General features: G+C 40.9%; 2 protein-coding genes across 10 annotated transcripts in view; both read right to left on the bottom strand.

The window, feature by feature from the left end:
- Positions 1-1,601: 1,601 nt before the first annotated feature.
- GPR150 (G protein-coupled receptor 150) lies at positions 1,602-3,178 on the bottom strand. Its single transcript, XM_044780043.2, has one exon. It carries the CDS (start codon positions 3,043-3,045, stop codon positions 1,741-1,743), a length of 1,305 nt encoding a protein of 434 aa, XP_044635978.2. The 5' UTR covers positions 3,046-3,178; the 3' UTR covers positions 1,602-1,740.
- ARSK (arylsulfatase family member K) overlaps positions 1,961-21,765 on the bottom strand; it is a 64,949-nt gene continuing 45,144 nt past the window's right edge. For 4 of the 9 annotated variants that reach the window (XM_014867629.3, XM_014867634.3, XM_044780036.2 and 1 more), the window contains 2 exons: positions 18,356-18,580; positions 14,492-16,587 (listed from right to left, as the gene is read on the bottom strand). In XM_014867629.3, coding sequence (XP_014723115.3) covers positions 16,289-16,587; positions 18,356-18,580 — 524 coding nt within the window. In that variant the 3' untranslated portion in view covers positions 14,492-16,288. Of the gene's footprint in view, positions 1,978-8,262; positions 10,324-11,852; positions 11,873-14,491; positions 16,588-17,197; positions 17,492-18,355; positions 18,581-21,765 lie in introns of those variants that run through there. The other 5 variants (XR_011505936.1, XR_006533983.2, XM_044780038.2 and 2 more) reach the window with 5 other exon arrangements.

Raw genomic sequence — 21,765 nt, forward strand, 5'->3', positions numbered from 1 at the left:
TTATTCACAATAACCAAGACTTGGAAAGAACCTAATTGCCCATCAGTGGATGAACAGATAAAGAAGATGTGGTATGTATACACAATGGAGTACTACTCAGCCATAAAAATGATGAAATCTTGCCATGTGCAACAACACAGATGGACCTTGAGGGTATTATGCTAAGTGAAATAAGTCAGATGGAGAAAGCCAAATCGCATATGATTTCACTCATAAGTGGAAGATAAAAACAACAACAAACACATAGACACAGAGCCTAGCTTGGTGGTTACCAGAGGGAGAGGGGGAGGGAGGAGGATGAAAGGAGGAAAAGGGCACATGTGCACGGTGACAGACAGTAATTCGTCTTTGGGTGGTGAACGTGATGTAGTTTACACAGAAATCAAAATATGATGTACACCTGAAATTTATATAATGTTATAAACCAATGTCACCTCAGTTAAAAAAATAAACAAAAAGGAAAAGAAAAACCAATTGGGGGAAAAAAGAAGAGTTCAGGATACATCAGTGAATAAACCAAGAAAGCCCTCAGATAGCACTGGCTTTGCAATCATTTCCCCTTTCTGCATCTTAGTCTTGCATTTGTGCATGGACAGGAAACAAGGGAAAGCTTGCAGATTCTCAGATGAAAGACACTGGTAAAAATATGGATATATTGTTCATAAGTGCTGCCACTTCTCTCTAGAACCAAGGATGGTTATGAGGAACTCACTGATTAAATCTGCTCCTTGATCTTGTTCTCGGCAATCCCCACCAACAGGCATTGTCTTCTTTTGAAACGAGGAGTTTTATATATACACGCAGCATTGAGAGGTTGCTGTTTTCTTCCTAGCTGCAGATCTTCACGAGGCTTTCTCTGGGGCAGTGAGCCCCGCCATAAACACCACCTTGGCGCTTCCCTTCTCGAGTCGCTGGGGGACGTTGCTGCGGTTGGAGGCTCCACCTGGGCACAGCATCTCAGCTGTAGAGGCTGGTCTGGGAACGGGGACAATTTCCCACAGAAACGGTGTACGCCTTTGAAAGGGACTAAGGAATGCTTTTATGTCTGCCTCCTGCAATTCCAGCTTCGACTGAAGTGGAAGCTAGACTGGAAATAAAGGCCACACTGATTTTCTTCTGAGAAAACATATTACCATGTAAAAAAGGTACTAATTGCTCAGTGGGAAGTGTTTTTATTTTACAAATACTCTGTGGCTCTGAAGTGACAGCAAGATTACATGTCTGACAGTATCACTGGTACAATTTCCAGGCTCCTCAGGGACAGCAACGTGGGGATTTTCCTCCCAGAAAGAAAAGCAAATTCTCTGCTCCCAAAGGTACACTTGATTTAAACACGATTCAAAGTAAGTAAAAACAGACGATAACACAGCAAATAACGACAGCGTGGCAATTTAGCTAATACAAATGCTCTTATCCAGAACACTATGGGATCGTGAAAGAGAACTGCAAAAATAACTCTGTAACTTTGACTGTTTTTACAACTTCCCAATGGCTCGCTCTCTCGTCTCCAAATGGGAAGATGTGAGAAGAACTGGAAGGGAGAAAAGAAATCGGAAGAGTGTAGGAAAATGTAAACATGAGAAAGAAATATAACAGGAGAGTGGAGGAAGGGAGACAGCTTCAGTGTCAGTCTCTCGGAGACCCTCCTGCTCAGTATGATCCAGATAGACTCCAGCCGGCCTCGTGTTCCGTGAAACCTGGGCCACCGCTGCAGATGACCTGTCTCTGGCCATCGGGCACCTAGAAGGCGCTTTCGCAGGAGCAGGGCCGCGGCCGGGGGCGCGGCGGGGGTGGGCGCCAGCAGCCCTGCTCTGGCTGCTCCCGCCGGGCGTGGTGATAATGCGGGTGGGGCCAGCGGTAGCGGTGGAGCGCCTGGTGGCCCCGGGCTCCCTCGTCGTCCTCCGCGACTCCCTCCCGCGCGCACCACACTGCGCCCAGGCGCCTCCGCAGCCGCCGCCGGAGCTGGCAATCGCCCGCCTGGAAGAAGAGGTAGACGAAGGGATCGAGCGCGCTGTTGGCCACCCCCACGAGGCGCAGCGCCACCGCCAGGTCCTCGGCCTCCCAGTCTCCCACTGGTCCGGACAACCACGCGGCCGCCAGCCGGGCAGCGAAGTAGGGCAGCTCGCAACCCACGAACAGCAGCGCCAGCGCCAGGCTCATCTTCAGGCTCTGCACCTTGGCGCGGGGCAGCGCGCTGGGCGCCGGGGCTCGGCCGGGACTCGCCGGCCAGGGCGCCGCAGCCGATGGCGCCTGGGGCGGGTGCTGCCACCAGGCGCAGAGCAGGCGTCTGCAAGCGACGCCCATGACCGCGACTGGCGCCACGAAACCCGCGACGGCCTCATAGAGCGCGTAGACCTGCAGGTGCCAGCGCGGCAGGTGCGCAAAGATGTCGCGGCAGCGACGCTCCCCAGGCCAGGCGCGAGCCGCTGGGGGCGCGGCGGGCGGCGGCAAGGGGGCGCCCCCGCGCACGACGAAGGCGGGGGGCAGCGCCAGCAGCAGCGCCAGCAGCCAGCCCAGGGCGGCGAGGGCGCGCGCGGGCAGCGGCGGGCCCTGCGGACGGCGCACGGCGCGCTGGCGCTCGAGGGAAATGAGCGCCACGAGGTGGGCCGAAGCGCCCCGGCCCGAGGCCTGCAGCAGCTGCACGAAGCGGCACGCCACGTCGCCCGCGGCCCGGCGCGGCTCGCCCAGCAGCTCCCAGGCCAGCTGCGACAGCGCGGTGCCCCCGCACGCGTACAGGTCGGCCAGGGCCAGCTGCATCAGCAGGAAGTCCATCTTGCGACGCTTGGGCCCCGCCCAGGGCCCCCAGCCGCCGCACAGGCGGCACAGCACCGTGGCGTTGCCGGCCACCGCCACCACCAGGATGACCCCCAGGAAGACCAGGCGGACACGGCGGCTAGACGGCCCGGACGGCTGCGGCGACGGCGGCGGCGGCCCCGGGGCGGGGGCTCCTGGTCCGGAAGTCAGGTTGAGACCCCAGCCTAGCGAGATGGGTACGGAGAAGTTGGGAGCCGACGATAGAGTTGAGGGGCTGAAGGGATCCTCCATCCTTAGCCTGGAGGAAGATGAGGTACCGAAGAAGGCAGGCAGGGCGCTGGAAACCAAGGTGGAGGCGAGGCTGCTCCGGGCGCGACGCCGGGTCTTCGAGTTCCCAAAGTTAGTTGAAAACGCACACGCACTGAGAGGGAGATGGATTCGGGCAGATTTGCGCTTAGTTGTTTTTATAGGTTGTCGTCGTCATTTGTCACTCAAATGTGGGTTGTACACTCGAGGAAGACACATGATTCCTATTCTCCACCTTTTTCTGCGCGTCTCCCCTCCCAGTCCCGATGGATCCCCTTCCAGGCTCTGCTGCGCCCCGCCACTCTGCCCTCGCGGGAGCCGCGAATCCCTGGACTCTGGAACATCTTGCGTTTGCTATTTACACGTAGAGCGCAGCCTGACAGAGGCCGCTTTGGCCGCTGTAAAGGCTCTGTTAAGCTGCGACCAACACACCAGAAAGGAAGGTCCTGCCTCAGGTCCCCTCAGGACCCCTCAGAATGGTTTTGAATTGCTAGTAGGAAAAAAGTAGAAAAGACACCAGTTTTCATTAAAAAAAAAAAAAAGATTTAAAATGCGATGGGTCTGCACTAGCATCAGAAAACAGGAACAAAATAATCCTAACAGCGTTTTGGGCAAAGAGGAACCCAATAGATGAATCTTTGATAAAGATAAGTCTCCCTCTGGCCAACAATGAGAGTATTTTACTTGGAGAGATCTGAGTCAATGATGCTGCTTGGCAATTAGGAGTAGCAGTGGTTAGCAGACTGTTTCAAATACTCTTCATTACTAGAAGCAGCGGATCACAGCTGCTCTCTCGGTGATGTAAAATTCATTTCATTAGTCTGAAGAGGGCATTAATAGGCTTTATGCAAATGGTAATGCATGTGCTGCTTTTCTCTTAATATTTTCATCCAGGGATGGATGTGTCATCGTAGCTCCCCGTTCTCTTGATTCTGTTTTCCAGCAGATGGGAGGTTGCTAGGAGGGACTACGCCTCCAATAAGCCTGGAGAAAGGGTGACTAAGAAAATGATAAGGCGGCCAATTTTTAAAAAAGAAATCCAAGTTACAGGAAATGGTTTAGATTAAATGCTGTCTCTTTTATCTTAGCCTTCCCTCCTCACAAACAAATTTTGGTTTTCCTGTTGGAAGCATCAGTTTGTCTTTCATGCACCCTCCACATTAATCAAAGTGACAGTAGACTTCCTGTGCTTTCTGGTCTGGGTGTCTGCTGGGGTTCACCTTTGCAGGCTGAGGAACCGTTTAGCACTTTAAGATGCATGGGATAGGAGGGTTTGGTGGATGAGATGATAGTCCTGTCAGTTGCTGTAGGAATCCCATTTCCCAAGCTGTTGTCCTTTGGCCAGAGACCTTTGTCATTTTTGTCAGCATATCCCCAGTGCCTGGCACTGGGCCTGACACATGGTAGGTATCGGTAAACATGCTTTAATGAGTTAATGAAGACACGATGCATTTCAGATAACTTTGAGCAATTGTTTCTGCCTTGACTATAAATCCATCAACCTGAGAAAAAAATGCCTTTCATATCTTTACCAATATCATCCAAAGGAGCCCAGAGAAGCTCTGGGGAGAGGTAGGAATACCCATTCTTGGTGGAACATTTAAGAAAGAGATAGAGTGATAGCCTTGGGAAATCAAACTCCTGGTTTAATTTTCCCATTCTTTCCCAGAGAGTTTGGCCCGTGGCCTTTTTCTGAGTAACATACATCATTCTAGCTTATGATCCACTTTTTCTAGGAAGCTTTCTCTGAGCAATACCCATAATTCAATGATTCTCCTAGCCAATATCAGTTTAATACTTCTCAACATAATTCTATAATTTGTCTCAAATTTGTTGAAATGCTCTTATATAACAAAACAAGACTCTGCCGGCGAAATCACATTTCACAGAACGTAGCTTTACTAAGACCTGATAAAACAGTGATTTTAAAAAAATAATTCTTCTCAAAATGCACATGATTTGGAAAGTCAAATAGAACTAAAGTGCTGATAACAACATAAAGACTTCTCTGTCCACACATCCTCATTCTTCCTTCCCCTCTTCTAGAGGGAACCAGTTTAGATTCTATTTGCAGTTTCTTCTGGTATTTACTTAATTCTATAATTCTAAATAATAAGAGTGTAATGCTATTTATTGATTCAATGATTTTAGATATCCGTTAGCTTCTTATTAGATACGATTCAAGCTTTGGCTCTCACACCTCTGCCCCCACTATTTCTCCTTTCTCATCCTATTAATACAGTAATATTGTAATTTTGGGTTAGATCTATAGTCAGTGTTTACATTATTATGAAAAGATAGTCTCAGCAGAATGTTGTAGTATATTATAAATATCATTATTTTCTTTTTCTTGAAGTTAATAATTGCCTTTTTAAAATTTTCATTGTTACCATAACTAATTCTTCCTGTACCTTTAAATAGTCCCTTAGTACACTTTCCACAAGATAAGTTTTGTAACATTAATATAGCAATTCCAGTTTTTTCTTTTCTTGGAAACTTTCTTACCAGAGACCTCTGTTTCCCTCCTCTGTGGGCTGGTTTCTCTCTAGGCCCACTGCATGATTATCTTCCAGGAACATCCATTTGTTGTCGTCACTGAAACTCTGCCTTTCTCTTGAGTTGGAGTTCCTGTTTCTTGGATCTCTGGTCTTTTTTCTTGGTTAATTCCCTTTTGGTAGGACACATCATCCAATAAGTCATAAGGTTAAAAAGACTGTCCAAAGGCTGAGGACTTAGCAGTGAGAGCCCTTTTGTATCTATTACGTGAGTCATGTCGATTCAACCCAGACAGGTTGCCCTCTGGGTCAGCTGTCACCGGGGCATCTCCCTTTACCATCATCCTAGAGATTCCTTTCACTTATCTGTGCCAGTTCTCCTGTTTTCAAATTTCATGTATTTTTTCTTTCTTGATTTATTTCCTTGCTTGGGTAGAAAGCATCCTTCAGTGGCTTCTTGAGAAACAGTAACTTTTGGGGACCTTGCATGTCTGAAAATCTCTTTGGCTGGGTTTGGAATTCAATACTGGAAACATTGTCCTTCTGAATTTTGATGTCATTCCTCCATTGCCTTCTGGCTTCTAAGTGTTTGTATTGAGAAGCCTAAAGCCATTCTGATTCCTGATTTGTTTGGATGTGATTATTGTTTTTTTCTCTTCTAGAAGCTTATTGATTCTTCTCTTTCTCTCTGGCAATTCCCAAAGATGTGTTTTGTGATGGGTTTATTTTCATCCACTGTACTGGGCACAGTCAAGTATCCTGAGTTGTATTCGATTGTAATATTTCTCTAGTGGCCTTTAATCTAGAATATTTTCCCAGCCTTTCTTTTTCCTTTCATGACACTGCCTGGATGACAGCTGGTCTAGAGGGCAACCTGTCCAGGCTGAATTGACATGACTCACAGACACAAGAGGGCTCTCACTGCTATGTCCTCAGCCTCTGGACAGTCTTTTTAACCTTATGACGTATTGGATGATGTGTCCTACCAAAAGGGAATTAACCAAGAAAAAAGACCAGAGATCCAAGAAACAGGAACTCCAACTCAAGAGAAAGGCAGAGTTTCAGTGACGACAACAAATGGGTCTGAAGGGTCCATGACACATATTTTGCAGAATGTTTCTAAAGTTGTATTTGTTTCCACATAATTAAATTTGGATTAGACTTCTGGAACTGAACTACTTCATAGGTAATATTGTGTCCTCGTGCATCATTTCAGGGACAAGGCTAGTTTGTCTCAATATTGGTGGTGTTAAGCTTGACATATACGTTTTAAAAAATTAAATATTTTTTATTAAATAAATAGTACATATTAATTGCAGAAAAATTAGGTGATACAGATTAACAACAAAAATCACTTAACATACTACCCAGAGATAACTGTTGTTAATGCTTAGTTATACATCCTTTAGACTATAATGACCAGATCTATATATTTACAAAAATGCATTATAGTATATACAATATTTTGTATCCTGCTTTTTTCCAGTTAATATTATATTTGGACAGCTTTCCATGTCAATCAATTAAAAAATGTGATATAATTTTCTGTTTAATGTGAAATAGATTACAATTATTTAAATAACCCCTCATTTTTGGACAAAGGTTTTCCAGTTTTCACTTTATAAATAATTCTGTGAAGAATATCTCTTCACATAGATCCTTGCATACACATTCAATTATTCCCTTAAGATAAAATCCTAGAATTGGAATTGCTAGAGCAGAGCACATGCATTTTTAAAGCATTTTAATACATAGTGCTAAATTGCCCTTGACAAAGGGCACAGGCAATGTATGTCTTTTTCCCTACAGTTGCAACAGTAGTGAGCCTCATCATTGTTTTTAATTTTTGTCATTCTCATAGATGAAAAAATAGTGTTTCATTGTTATTTCTTCATTTTAAAATTCAGATGTAATTTCACATACCATAAAATTCAGCTTTTAAAAGTGTACAATTCAGTGCTTTGCTGTATATTCACAAGTTTGTGCAACCATCACCACTATCTAATTCTAGAACATTTTCATCATTCGAAAAAGAAACTCCATACACAGTCCTTTCTTCCCCCAGCCCCCTGGAAACCACTAGTCTACTTTCTGTCTCTGGATTTGTCTACTCTGGACATTACTTATAAATGCAGTAATACAGTATGTAGCCTTTGTGAATCGCTTCTTTCACTTAGCATAATGTTTTTAAGGTTCATCCATATTGTAGCATGTAACAGTACTTCATTCCTCTTTATGGCTAAATAATATTCCATTGTATGGATCGCACATCCTAGATTACACAAAATTTTGTTTATCCATTACCAGCTGATGGACATTTGGGTTGTTTCCACTTTTTGGCTATTGTGCATAATGCTGTTATGAACATTTATGTACAGGTTTTTCTGAGAACACCTCATTTCAGTTCTCCTATATGTATACCTAGGAATGCAATTGTTGGGTAATATGGTAATTCTATGTTTAACTTTTTGAGGAACTCCCAAACTGTTTTCCACAGAGACTGCACCATTTTACATTCTCACCAGTAATGTATGAGTTCTCCCATTTGTCCTTCAATGTAGACACACATTCCCATTTGACATCATATTTCTTCTACTTGAAGAATGTCCTTTAACATTTCTTGTAGTTCAGGTCTGCTGGCAACAAATTGATGAGAAATCTGCCTTAATTCTTATCTTTATTTCTTTATATGGAATGTTTCTTTTTTCTGTGGTTGGCTCCAAGATTTTCTCCTTATTTGTGTTTTCCAACAGTTTGACTAGGATGTGCTTAGGTGTGTTTTTCTTTGTCTATATTCTGTTTGGGCTTCTCTAAACATTTAAGCTGGTGATTTGTTGGTTTTCATTAATTTTGGAAAATTCTCAGCCATTATCTTTTCAGATATTTCTTCTGACGTTTTCCCTCTCCCCATTCTCCTTCTGTGATTTCAATTACATATATATTATACCTTTTCATATTGTCCCACAGCTCTTGGATGCTCTGCTGTATTTTTCTCCACTTTTTCTCCACTCTTTTTTCTCTCTCCCATCTCTCCTGAGGGGGGCTTGTTACCATTTGAAATTCAAGATTTTATTTAAAAAAAAAATTTATTGGCCTATATTCAAGTTCACTAATTCTTTTTTTTGAGGAAGATTAGCCCTCAGCTAACATCTGCTGCCAATTCTCCTCTTTTTGCTGAGGAAGATTGGCTCTGAGCTAACATCCATGCCCATCTTTCTCTACTTTATATGTGGGATGCCTGCCACAGCATGGCTTGACATGCAGTGCGCAGGTCTGCAACCAGGATCAGAACCGGCAAAACCCCGGCCCCTGAAGCAGAATGTGCAAACTTAACCATTGCGCCACTGGGCTGGCCCCACTAATTCTTTTTTTTTTCAAGTTCACTAATTTTTTCCTCTGTGTCTAGTCTGTTGATAAGCCATTTGAAGGAATTCATGAGTGATAGCATGTTTTTCATTTTAGCGAATCAATTTTCTTTTTTTACAGTTTCCATCTCCCTGCCGAGATACACTATCTGTTCATGCATATTGTCCACATTTCCCCCTAGATCTTTCATTAGATTAATCATAGTGTTTTCAAGTCACTTTCTGATAGTTTCAACTTCTGGGCCATCTCTCAGTCTGGTTCTGTTTACTACTTCATTTCTTGGAAATGGGTCTTTTCTTGCTTTTTTCCCTTTTAAGTTTGACTGGATGCCAGACATTATATGTAAAGGAGTAATAGAGCCTGATGTAGATAAATAGTATTTACTCCTGATAACGGGCATGCCTCTTCATCTGTCAGGCCATTGCGGTGTGGGGTAGTTAAGCTAAGTTTGGGTTTGTGGTTGCTATAGTCGTTATGATACTACAGACTTCAAACTCCTCACACTGCTGAGATCTTGCTTCAGTGTGAGGCCTGGAATGCTGGAGGGCTCTTCTCAGTGTTCCTGTTCCACCTCCAGCTTTCAGCACACCCGGCCATGGCCGGCGGGCTGGGGGCTGTCTCTCTCTACGCCTCTGCTCCTCCCCCTTAAGTAGCGTCCTGTTGCTCATGACGGGGGCAGGCTGATTTTCTTGGTGCTCCTAGCCCAGCCTCAGTCTTATGCAGGCTCTGGGGGCCTGAGCTTCGAGGGTGGGACTTTCTCCACGTTCCTGCCCTCTCCCCTCACAGCAGCTGAACCCCCCCTTGTAACTGGCAAGACCTTTTCCTGTCCCTATCCTTTCTATCAGCGCAGGATTCCGAGCATGACTGGGGGTCTGCCTCTCCCGGCGGCGGTAGATTGTAGCAGGTAGTGCGATTATCTGCCCCTCCCCAGTGACGGCTGACCTTTTGCCAAGGACTGGAGGTGAGAGAATTTCCAGCTCCTGCCCTAGCGGGAGATGAGTTTTTCTTTGCATGAGAAAATGTTCTGGGTTTTATGCTTGTCCTCCACAGGCAGCCACTCCCCATCTGTACACTGTCTCGCTGAAGGGGCTCCATGCAGTCTCCTGCCCAGCTCCCTGTTTCTCATGAGTGATGCTTGAGATCTATGAAAAAAAGTTCATTACTGGAGTGGTCTTCCTTGTGTGTGAGGCTCCCGGAGTTTCTCCAGTTGTTTTCACACACATTTGGCTTTTAAGAAATTGTCAAAATATCAGTTGTTTTCTTACCTACTCTTTTGGCTGCTAGTTTTTCCTCCCATGTTCTGTCAAAGATGACACAGTTTGGGTGTCTCACCTCTCCTTAGAGGGGCCACACTTGTGAATTCTGTTCACCTGTTGCCTTGCAGCCCTGGCTCTCTGATTAGCTAAAAAAAAAAAAAAAACAAACCAGCTTTGATTTTGCAGATTATCTAGCTTTTTCTCCCCCTTTTGGTTTTTGTTAACATGGGAGCAATATTCCCTTGCAGCTGTCCCTATCCTATATGGAAGCAGAACTCTCAGACTATTACTTAAGGATACCAATCCTTTTCCCTAAATATCACAAAATTTATGCTTATTTTGTTTTCTAACTTCTTGAATTGAACAGTATATTTATTTTTATTTTTATTTTCTCTTATTAATAAAAAGTTTAAGGTTAAAGAATATAGTTTTGCTTATGTCTTAGGTTCTAAGTATTCTCATTTTCATTATTTTAAAGATAACATGTAACTGTAATTTTCTGATCCAAGAATTATTTAAGATTCTGCTTTGTAACTTTAAAAAAAAAAAGGATGGGCTGAAAATCTTATCTGAGAGTTTAATAGACACAACTGTCAACATCACAAACATACACGGAATGTGTGAGCAGCGTGGGAGTGAACAGTTCCAGCACAGGTCTGGATCTTTTGTGTTTTCCACCTTGAGCTTCTTGCACCTCGTTTGTGTTCAGACATCTCTTTCTTGCTCATGGTCCCTCATCCCCAAGTTTTTATGCTATAGTATGTCATACTAATTTATACTATATTGGTATTTATTTATACCAAGTGATTTATAGTATGCTTTCATAGCCAGTAAGAATAGTTCCACTTCAATATTCTTTTTCCATAATTTTATTAGCTATTTCAGACATTCATTTTTCCATGAAAACTTTAAGATCATTTAGTCCAATTAAAAAAAATCCTATTGGGATTAAAATCAGGATTGCATGAAATTTATACATTAATTCTGAAGTGGCATATTAAAATTAGATCCCCCATCCAAAAACATGCTGTCATTCCATGTTCAGATCTTGTTTGTATACTTAATAGAACTTTATAATTTTTTTCATCTAGGTTTGTGCCTCTTGTTAAAGTCTTTTCTAGAATGTCATAATGTGAGTGGAATATTTTTCCTAACTTCCATTTTTACCTAGTGATTGTTGTCATATATTGATTTTTTTAAGATGTAACCATTTAGCAAATTTCATCAATTCTAGCAGTTTTTACTAGGATCCCCTGGGTTTCATGAAATGGAAAACCACAAATAGTCGAACAAATAAATACAATGTCCACTTTTTTAATAAAGGCAAATAAAAACCAATAAGACTCCCAGTTGATGTGGATGCTTCTGGTCCGAGGACCATAGTTTGAATAACAAGGTTCCAGACAAGTGGTTCCCAAGTTTGTGGCACATTAGAATCACCTGAGAAGCTTTTAAAACGCTTGATGCTTGGGGGTCAGGCTGGTGGCACAGCAGTTAAGTTCGCATGTTCCACTTTGGCGGCCCGGGGTTCGCCGGTTTGGATCCCGGGTGCGGACGTGGCACCACTTGGCAAGCCATGCTGTGGTAGGCGTCCCACATATAAAAGAGAGGAAGATGGGCACGGATGGTAGCTCAGGGCCAGTCTTCCTCAGCAAAAAGAGGAGAATTGGCAGCAGATGTTAGCTCAGGGCTAATCTTCCTCAAAAAACAAAACAAAACATCAAAAAAACCCCAAAACAAAACAACGACAACAAAATTCTTGATGCTTGGAGGTGGGAGCCAGGCATTAATATTTTTAAACATCCTGAGGTGATTCCAATTTTCAGTAAAGTTGTGAACCATTGTTCTAGACTAGCAGTTAGCAAACGATGGCCCACAAGTCAAATCCTGTTTTTGTAGTTTCACTGGATCACACCCATGCTCATTTGTTTACGAGTTGTCTGTTGCTGCTTTCATGCTTCTAAGGCAGAATTGAGTAGTTGTGAAAGAGACCATATGGCTCACAAAGCTTAAAATATTTAGTATCTGGCCTTTTTCATAGAAAAAGAAAAAACAAAGAGGGATAGAGTTCCTCTGTCAACTCTCCCCTGCAGGATTTTGCTAGAACTCACTGTTTCTAGAAGGTTCTGCTTTATTGAGAAGGCTACTCCCTTTCACCCCCTGCCCTGCCATGGCCTAATGTGTTGGTTTTCTAATCCAATGTGATATCTGAAAACCTCAAATTCCCAGCAAATTAATTCAATCAGTATTTACTAAGCTTTTACTATGTGTCAGACACTTGAGATACTCTAGGAAACAAAAAGGACAAAAGGCCACGCCTGTATGGAGCTTTCATCCTAGTGGGGTCGGAGGGGTGGAGACAGTATAAGCAAATTAAATCTGTGAAACATACACTAAATTGGATGGTAATGATTTCTATGGAGAAAAATAAAGCAAGGAAGCCCTTGTGAGAAGGTAGCATTTGAGCGATGACTTGAAGGAGGTAACAAAGTGAGCCACATTGGAAATCTGAGGGAGGGACCACATTCCAGGCAGAAAGAATTGACAAGCACAAGGCTCCTGAAGTGGTACATGCCTGGTGTGCCTGGAAAATGACAGAGAAGCCAGTGTGGGTGGAGCAGGGTGAACAAAGTGCCGGTATGGGAGGACATTTGGTCTGAGAGAGAACATGTGGCCTGTAGGGCCTCATAGGCCACTGTAGTGACTTTGGTTTTTATGGAGAAAGATGGGAAACCAGTGGGGGATTTTGAGTAGCCAGTGATGTGATCTGATCTATCTTAACAAAATCACTCTGGCTTCAGTGTTAAGAACAGACTGAAGAAAGCCAAAAGCAGACTCACGGAGCCCTCTTAGGAAGCTATTGCAAAATTCCAAATAACAGATTATGGTAGATTGGAATAGGGGGGTGGTAAAAAAAGAAGCCCAAAGATTGTCCTCAGTCCAGTCTGTAATTCCTTTCAGATTCTGGCATTCAATAATTTGTCTTGGTTTTGCAAATTTTTCTTCTTTTTCTGTTTTCATGGTTGTTAGGTACCATTTTGAATTAGATATTTTCCTAAAAACTCAATTGTACCTAGTTATGATCCTATATCTAATATGCTTAAAACATTGTGATGCTTCGTAAATTCTAACAGTAAATGCATCTTAAAGGGTTTGGGTAGAATGAGGTGGATTATATTTATCTTCACATGCCTATGTTTTCAGAGCCACGTTTCTATTATTATTGCTTTATTTTTTGGTTATAATTAGCATATATACCCACACATTAGCTATTTTATGTTCTTAAGGTTTAATTAGGAGATAGGAGGTAGATTTGAATATTTTAATTTTAAACTTAATAATCTAATGTTGCGATCTTTCTCTGAAGGGTTTTACTTCAGAATATATCTGAAGTGAAATTTATTTCTCAGTAATTCATACATAACTATAAAGATAAGCTCATACAAATTCACTGAAGAACAATAAACAAACAAAGGAGGTGAATTGGCTTATGAAGAAAACTTCAAAGACAGTTTGAGAAAGGAAGATAGGTAAAATTATTTGCTGCTAAGCATTGTACCTGAAAAACATAAGATACCAATAGAAAAACTATTGATACCAAGAAATATTGTATTATTTCTACAAAATAAATATATAGAAATAGAGTTGCATATATAAAAACCCAGTTGGAAGATACAGTGGAAGAAACATCCACTTAAAATAACACACCACCAACAATTGATAGAACAACTAGGAATAAACTCACTTCTGGCTACACATTAGAATCATCACCTGGAGGGCTTAAGAAACAAAACAACAGTAAGTACAGAACAGTGCCAGGTGCTATCCTTAGAATTCTGATTCAGTTGTTGTGGGGTGGGGCCTACGTGGTATTTTTTTAAAGGTCCCTACTTTCTAAAAATCTCTATGAAGAAACTGATCTATATAAAGAAAACTTCATATACTACTGGGAGATATAAAAAGACGAAGAAAGGGAAAAGTGTATTATATTCTTTAGAATAACTGAATATCATAAAGAATTCAATTCTCCCTAAATTAGGCTATAAATTTAATAGGATTTCATAAAAAGACTAACACTATTTTTCATTTTTGGAACTAGACAAACTTATTCTAAGTTTGCATGGAAAAAATAAGTTAGCAAGAGTAGCTAACAATTCTGAAAAAGATAACTGTTGCACAGGGGCTAGTCTGAGCAGATATTGACTACCACGTTAATAAACAAAATAGAAATGGTCCAAAACAAAATAAAAAATGTTTACAAAGGACCCAAATGTAAATGAGACTTTGGTATATGATAAAAAATGGCAATTCAGATCAATAGAGGAAAAGATAATTTATTCAATAAAAGATGTTATATAATGAAGTAGCATTTCTAACCAATGGGACAAATGTTAGTTTACTCAATAAAAGGTCAATTGGGTAGCCATCTTAAAAAAACAAACTAGGGGCCAGCCCAGTGGCAGCGCAGCAGTTACATTTGCACATTCCACTTTGGCAGTTTGGGGTTTGCCGGTTTGGATCTCAGGTGTGGACCTATGTACTGCTTGTCAAGCTGTGCTGTGACAGGTGTCCCACATATAAAGTAGAGAAAGATGGGCACAGATGTTAGCTCAAGGCCAATCTTCCTCAGCAAAAAGAGGATTGGCAGCAGATGTTAGCTCAGGGCTAATCTTCCTCAAACAAACGAAAGTTAGATATCTAATATGCAAAACATTCCAGATGGGTCCAACATCTAAGGGTGAAAAATAAAACTCTAAAAGAAGGGGGAAGACCATTCGAAATATGAATGACACAAAATCCCAAAGCCACAAAAGCAAAGATTCATAAATTTGATTGCATTAAAATGCTAATTTCTACATGTTAAAAAACACCAGAACAAAGTCAAAAGACAAATTACAAAAAGGAAAACAATCGAATCTTGGGTGCGGACATGGTACTGCTCATCAGGCTATGCTGAGGCGGCATCCCACATGCCACAACTAGAAGGACTCACAACTAAAAATACACAACTATGTACTGGAGGGTTTGGGGAGAAAAAGGAAAAATAAAATCTGAAAAAAAAAGAAAATAAAAAAATTTGCAGCTTCTGTTACAAAGAACTAATATGTAAATTATGCCTATAATAAAAAAAACAATAACCAACAGAAAAATAGGCATAGGAAGGGTCACAGTAAAGGAAATTCCAATAACTATGAAACATATGAAAAGATGATCTATTCATAATAATGAAAATGAAAATAAAATATTTTTTATCAGTTTGGCAAAAGATGTGAGTACATGCATGGCTGGTGAGAGTATAAATTGGTATAACTTCTTTAGGGGTAATTTGGTATAATTTTGCTGGATATATTCTTACTCCAGCAATTTCACTTCTATGTATCTCTTGTTAAGTGGGGAAAAAAACAGCAAGATGCAGAACATTATGTATAGGATGCTACCATTTGTGTGTAGGGAAAAACTATATATAAAGTTTGTTTGTAGGTGGATGGTCTGTCTCTAAAAGGATACACAGGAACGTGGTTACAGTAGTTGTCTCCAGGAAAGGGGAGCCAGGTGGCTGGGGGACTGTGAAAGGAGGGAGACATCATGCTCACTGTTAACCCTTTAGTAAGTACCTTTTGATGCTTGTACCTTGTGCATATATTACATAGTTGAAAAAACAGTAATAAAGTCAGCCATATCCAGGGTCTGTGTCCCATCGGATACTCCACATACTCCCATTACTACATCCAAATGGTCTATGTCCCATCAAATACAAATAACTCATCAAACACAGTCAAATACTCACAAATAATTATTCTATAGTTCATAAGTAATAATCAATAATTGTTAAAATATTCTGTATTCCATATTATTCAGAGGAACATAACATTATATTATATTATTTGCTTCCATCCTTTTAATACTTCTAAGTTGTTAGAAGCTGGTAAGAGTGAGGTCTTGATAGTAATCATTTTTGAAAATACATACTTCTATAATGTATTTTGTTTTAAAATAGCATACATTCTTTAAAAGTAACTAAAATCAGTGATTATTAAAACTAACATTTAAAATATGTAACTAATCATGATCTTTTTGTGTATTTCCATGTAGCTCTAAAACATTATTTTCTTATTTTTGTTCACTGTTTTTTGGATTGGTGTGGGTTTTAAGCCACTGGTCGATGGCGCTTTCGTACTTCCTCGGCTCTTTCAGCCAATCCTGATGCCACCGAAGGTTTGCTATCACATTTGAATAGTTTTGCCCTACACTTTGTTTCCACTTGATAAACTGCTCTTTATTGTACTGGTGGACAGAAGCAGAAACTTTAGGGTAATTTATAATGGAACGAAGCTTCTGATCCAAAGAAAAGGTAATTTCTGGAAATTTTGTAGCAATATTTGTTAGTTCATCTGGATCTGAGGAAAGATCTGAAAGAAAAAAATTAAATACCCGTGAAAGTGGTTACCTGCTAAAAAAACACTTTTAGAATGTCATTACTCTGACAGATAATGTATCAGAATCTATTTTTATTTTCAGTTCCGCTTAGCATAGTAAGGTGAAGGACAGTATAAACAGTAAAATAATATACCAAAAGTTAAACACTCCTCTAAATGTATGTTCGAATTATCTTCCTTCCTACCATCCTGCTCTCCCATTTTCTTTCTTATCCATTCTTAGATGGCAGAAACAGTCAAACCCTTATCACTAGTAAGCTGGCTTAGCCTTAATTCTCTCTGTTTTTGATCACTTGCTTACTTTGACATGCAGAGAAAAAAACCAGTAATGCTTATATTGTCCCATTCAACAGCCTCCAACTTTCCAGCTGTAAGAATTCTTTATATAGCTGAGTCATGTTCTTGCAACTTCACTTAACTCCCAGTTTTCTTTATATAGTAGCATACTGTTCTTGGATTTCTGAAAATTACATTCATCGATACTGTCCATTTGAGCAAACAGCCATGGAAATAAACATTTCTCTCAATCATTACTTTTGGGAAAATAATGATAAATATTTCAGATAACATAAACACCCCTTTTACCTACAATGTAGGAAGACAGGCTATAACTAGGATGCCAAGCTAATTGGAAAAACAGCAAATCAAAGATATTATGACAATTTACCGAAGACAGTAAATGAACAATGCATGTTGAGGAGAAAATCGCTAGGGGCCTATCTGAGTGCGTTAGCCAGAAGACCCCTGAAGACACGTATGATTTTGCAAGGTGACTTCAGATGGCACCTCTTTGGGAAAGGGAAGTCAGTGAATAAACCCCGGAGAATACAGGAATGGCAGGCTTCCCCAGTGATTCCTTGATAGTCACACCTTCCTTCTGCAGAACACAGCCAATGAAAGAGCAAGAGATGCCCATCACTCATCAGGATGAAAATTCAAGGACTTACTCTTGAAGCCAATAATCTCTTGCTCTTAGAGTTAAGGGGGTCAATCAGTTCAGGCCCCTAAAGAATTATTTGGAGTTAATAACTTTGACATTTGTAACTAGGAAGGAAACTTAGAGAGAAATGAATATTAACAATGGCTCTAGAATATATTTTATATGCAAAAAGGGGCAAAGGATAAGCAAAACCTTAAATCTAATAATGCTGCTTAAAAATTCATTCAGAGTAGTAAGGCCAGCAGGCATTTTTGTAGAGTGGAAGGAGCATGGATTTTGGAGTCAGACCTGGGTTGAAATCCCAGGTCTGCCACTTCTTAGCTATGAGGCCTTGCGCAGGTATCTCAATCCCTTTGACCCCTAGTCTCCTTCTATGTAAAATGAGGATACTGGTACCATCTTGTGGGGTTGGGGTCAACATTAAATAATATATGGAGAATGTCAGGCTGCAGAAGATATAGGTGTTAATCCTCCAGAACAGCTGAAACCAAGGTACTATGAGAGGGTCTTGGCTACTGATTGGGAAAGATAACCATGAGAATTAGAAGACACTTTCATTAGAGAAAACAGTGCTCTCAATCCGGAGACCCAGATCAAAAGCCTTAGGGCACTTGCTCTGAAATTCAGATGCTGATTTGCAAGGAAGCTGCTCCTCACAAGGACAACCTTCTGTAGATTGTCCTAGCATGAGGAGCAGCAGATATTTATTTATTTAACAATGATTACTGGATCTCTTGAGCAACGCTATGTAGGTCAGCTCATTACACATATTATACTTAAAAAATCTATCAGCGAATTTACCAAAGAGTTGAGGCAATTCTGAAGCACCGTCAGAGTAGGCTACATATTTCCACTGGTTAGTGCGAAGCATGTAGGTGGAAGCATTCACATTGCAGCCATGGAATTCACTCAGAATCCAGGGCGGACGTAGGTTTTTGAATTTATCTTCATCCTTAAGTGTTTCTGATGATAACGGCAACAAAGAGTATCCACTCAGGTTCTGAGGCAGAGGAATTCCAGCAATATCTGTATAACACAAAAAAACCCACGATATTTTTTAGTAACTCATTCTTTCACTAGTTGAATATTCACAAATGACATCATTAAAGGTCACAGAGACTAGAGACTGTGTATGGATTTTGTAAACAGACTGCCTAGTTCCAAATGCTTATTCCACTAACCATGTGAGCCTGGGCATGTTATTAACCACTCTGAACCTCACTTTCCTCATCTGTAAAAGGGGAATAATAATAATATCTGTATTTTATAGGTTTATTTTAGGTTTAAATATAATTTATGTGAAATTTTGAGAACAGTGCCTGGCACAGAGGAAACTCTCAGCAAATATTAGTTAATATCTTCAGTCCTTTATTTCTGAATGATTAAATAATCACATTGTTTCTCAAGTTTGTTCCAGGGGATATTAACAAGACTATACAAGAAAGAGGTTTAGTAGTCATATATATGTTTGCAAAAAATGTTTAAAATTAAATAGGTAAATTTATTGTAGATGTAAATTTACTGCCAATGTGTATCATAAACCCTCAAGGGTAGTACATAGTATGCCATGTGTCCTAAAGTTATTTGATGATAGAACTTTTTTTTACCCCCAAGTAACATCTTAAGGGACTAGTATTTTGCAGAACATACCTTGGGAAATCCTGGATTATACTGATTTATGGAAAAATAATTTATTTTTTCCTTATCAAATACAGAAATTTAGAACAATAGCAAGGGAAATGTGCTACTTAAAAACAGGCTGTATTTTAAAAAATTGTTTTTAAAGTATTTGTTTAGAACTCAAACTATATTCTTCCTATAGAAAAATTACCCTTAAGTTTGGCTGGGTACAGAGGGTAGTTCCAAAATGAGCCTGCAGTTGCCTCTCCCACCCATTTTCTGGTTTCAATGTTCTATCTTTTTTTTTTTTAAGATTTTATTTTTTTTCCTTTTTCTCCCCAAAGCCCCCCAGTACATAGTTGTATATTCTTTGTTGTGGGTCCTTCTAGTTGCGGCATGTGGGACGCTGCCTCAGCGTGGTTTGATGAGCAGTGCCATGTCCACACCCAGGATTCGAACCAACGAAAGACTGGGCCGCCTGCAGCAGAGCATGCGAACTTAACCACTCGGCCATGGGGCCAGTCCTTCTATCATTTTTTGTTGAAGACTGACAAGGCATTCTTTTTTTTATGCTTTTTTTTCGGTGAGGAAGATTGGCCCTGAGCTAACAACTATTGCTAATCTTCTTCTTCTTTTTTTCCTCCCCAAAGCCCCAGTACATAGTTGTATATCCTAGTCGTAAGTGCTTCTAGTTCTTCTATGTGGGATGCTACCATAGCATGGCTTGATGAGCTGTGTGTAGGTAGGTCTGCGCCCAGGATGTGAACCGACAAACCCTGGGCTTCCAAAGGGGAGTGTGTGAACTTCACCCCTGTGCCACTGGGCTGGCCCAAATGTTCCATCTTTTTAGGTATAATTAAATATTTCCAATGAAAAACAGGAAGTAATATATCTGCAATGCTAGAAATTAAACAAAATTGAATAATAAAATTAATTTAACTTGACTGTAAGTATTTGAGGAAAAACAGGTTAATTAAAGGAGAATGAGGAAGTAGACAAAGACCTCTATAAATCTTCTGAAGGTACTTGTTTTACATACAATCTGATTTATGTATCTTCCATTTTCCTTGGAAGGGTTATATTGTAAGTATTAATCTGCCAACCAACCATGATCAGGGAATTTTCAGAAAGAGAGAAAGACAGAATGAAAGAAGGGAGAAATGTTTCAGAGATAACCGGTTAAAAACACAAAGAAAAGAAGGAGAGAAGACATTAAAGAGGATGTGTATGATAGAAAGGGACTGCCCAAGATGAAACTAATGAGCTACAAGACAGCAGGCTACTGTAAGGTCTACAGTGAGGAAAGAAACCAGCGAGGGAACAGGCTGGGTCAGGCCGTCTGTGTGTCAGCCACCAGGCGGCACCACTAGCCAGGCCCGAGAGGGGAGAGAACAGGCCTTTGAGGACGGCTGGGAAGCAGGGACCAAACAGCACAGACTCACAACTATGGGGAGTTCCCGTATTCAGCATTTCAATAATCTTTAAAAAAATACCTTATTTCAGATCTAGTCTTAGCCTAATTTTCCTAAAGAAGCTTGGAAGACTAAGAACATTTATGTGATTCCCCTGTGTTTATATGAGAATTTAGTAGTAAACTTGGATAAGGGTCCATTTAAGTATTTATTTTTTTAAATCATTTGACAAACCAGGTGCTGTTCCAGGCGTAGGGAGACAACAGTGGGCAAAGCAGATAAGCTCTCTCTGAGCTTACAGTCTAATGTGGGGAGAGAGACAAACCAATATGTCAGATGGTGATCAGTGCAATGAAGAAAAACAAAGCAGGAAAAGGGAGCCGGTGATGGCAGGTGCTGTTTTATATAGTGTGCTCAGGGAAGGCCTCTCTGATAAGGTGACATTTAAATAGAGACCTGAGGAAGGGCCAGAGTGAAGCCTATAGATATCGAGGGGAAGGGCATTCCCCCAGGGAGTAGCAAGTGGAAAGACCCTGAGGCAGGAAGCTGCTTGGTTCATTCCTCAGACACCTAGGAGTCCTGGAGGGCTGGAGCCAGCTCAGTGAGGGGTAAAACTGTAAAAGATAAGTTGGGAGGGGAAGAAATCATGTTGGACTCTCAGGCCCAACAAAAGATTTTGGATTTTACTCCAAGTGAAATGGGAAACCATTAGACGATTTTGAGCAGAAGTGTGACATGGTCTGATGCTAACTACTATATGGTGAATTGACTAAAAGTGGGTAGGTCAGAAGGTAGGAGTTAGGAAGCTATTGCAGGAGTCCAGGCATGAGGTACTGGTGACCTGTGTCCAGTCTATTACTGGTAGAATAATAGACCTTTGTAAATTGATGTTGACAAATGAAACCCACGTCAAATATCCATAGTATTTAATAAATACTTTAGGTATTTATTAGTTTTTCTGTACTTCAGGAAACTCAGTATCATTTCTCATATATTTATCAATGATTTCCTTAAAAGTACTTTAGCTTAAACTGCTTTTTGAAAAGCTTTTTGATCTCTGTTTAAAATCACTTTTCATATTTTTTTCTTCTGGCAAATCTGTCATTCTAATTCGATTTAAAGTTAAGTTTTATCTTTCTTGGTAGTATAAGCAAATATCGGAAGTAACTGCAGGATTCT

This window comes from Equus asinus, chromosome 9 (assembly GCF_041296235.1).
Source record: "Equus asinus isolate D_3611 breed Donkey chromosome 9, EquAss-T2T_v2, whole genome shotgun sequence".
Classification (NCBI taxonomy): Eukaryota; Metazoa; Chordata; class Mammalia; order Perissodactyla; family Equidae; genus Equus; species Equus asinus.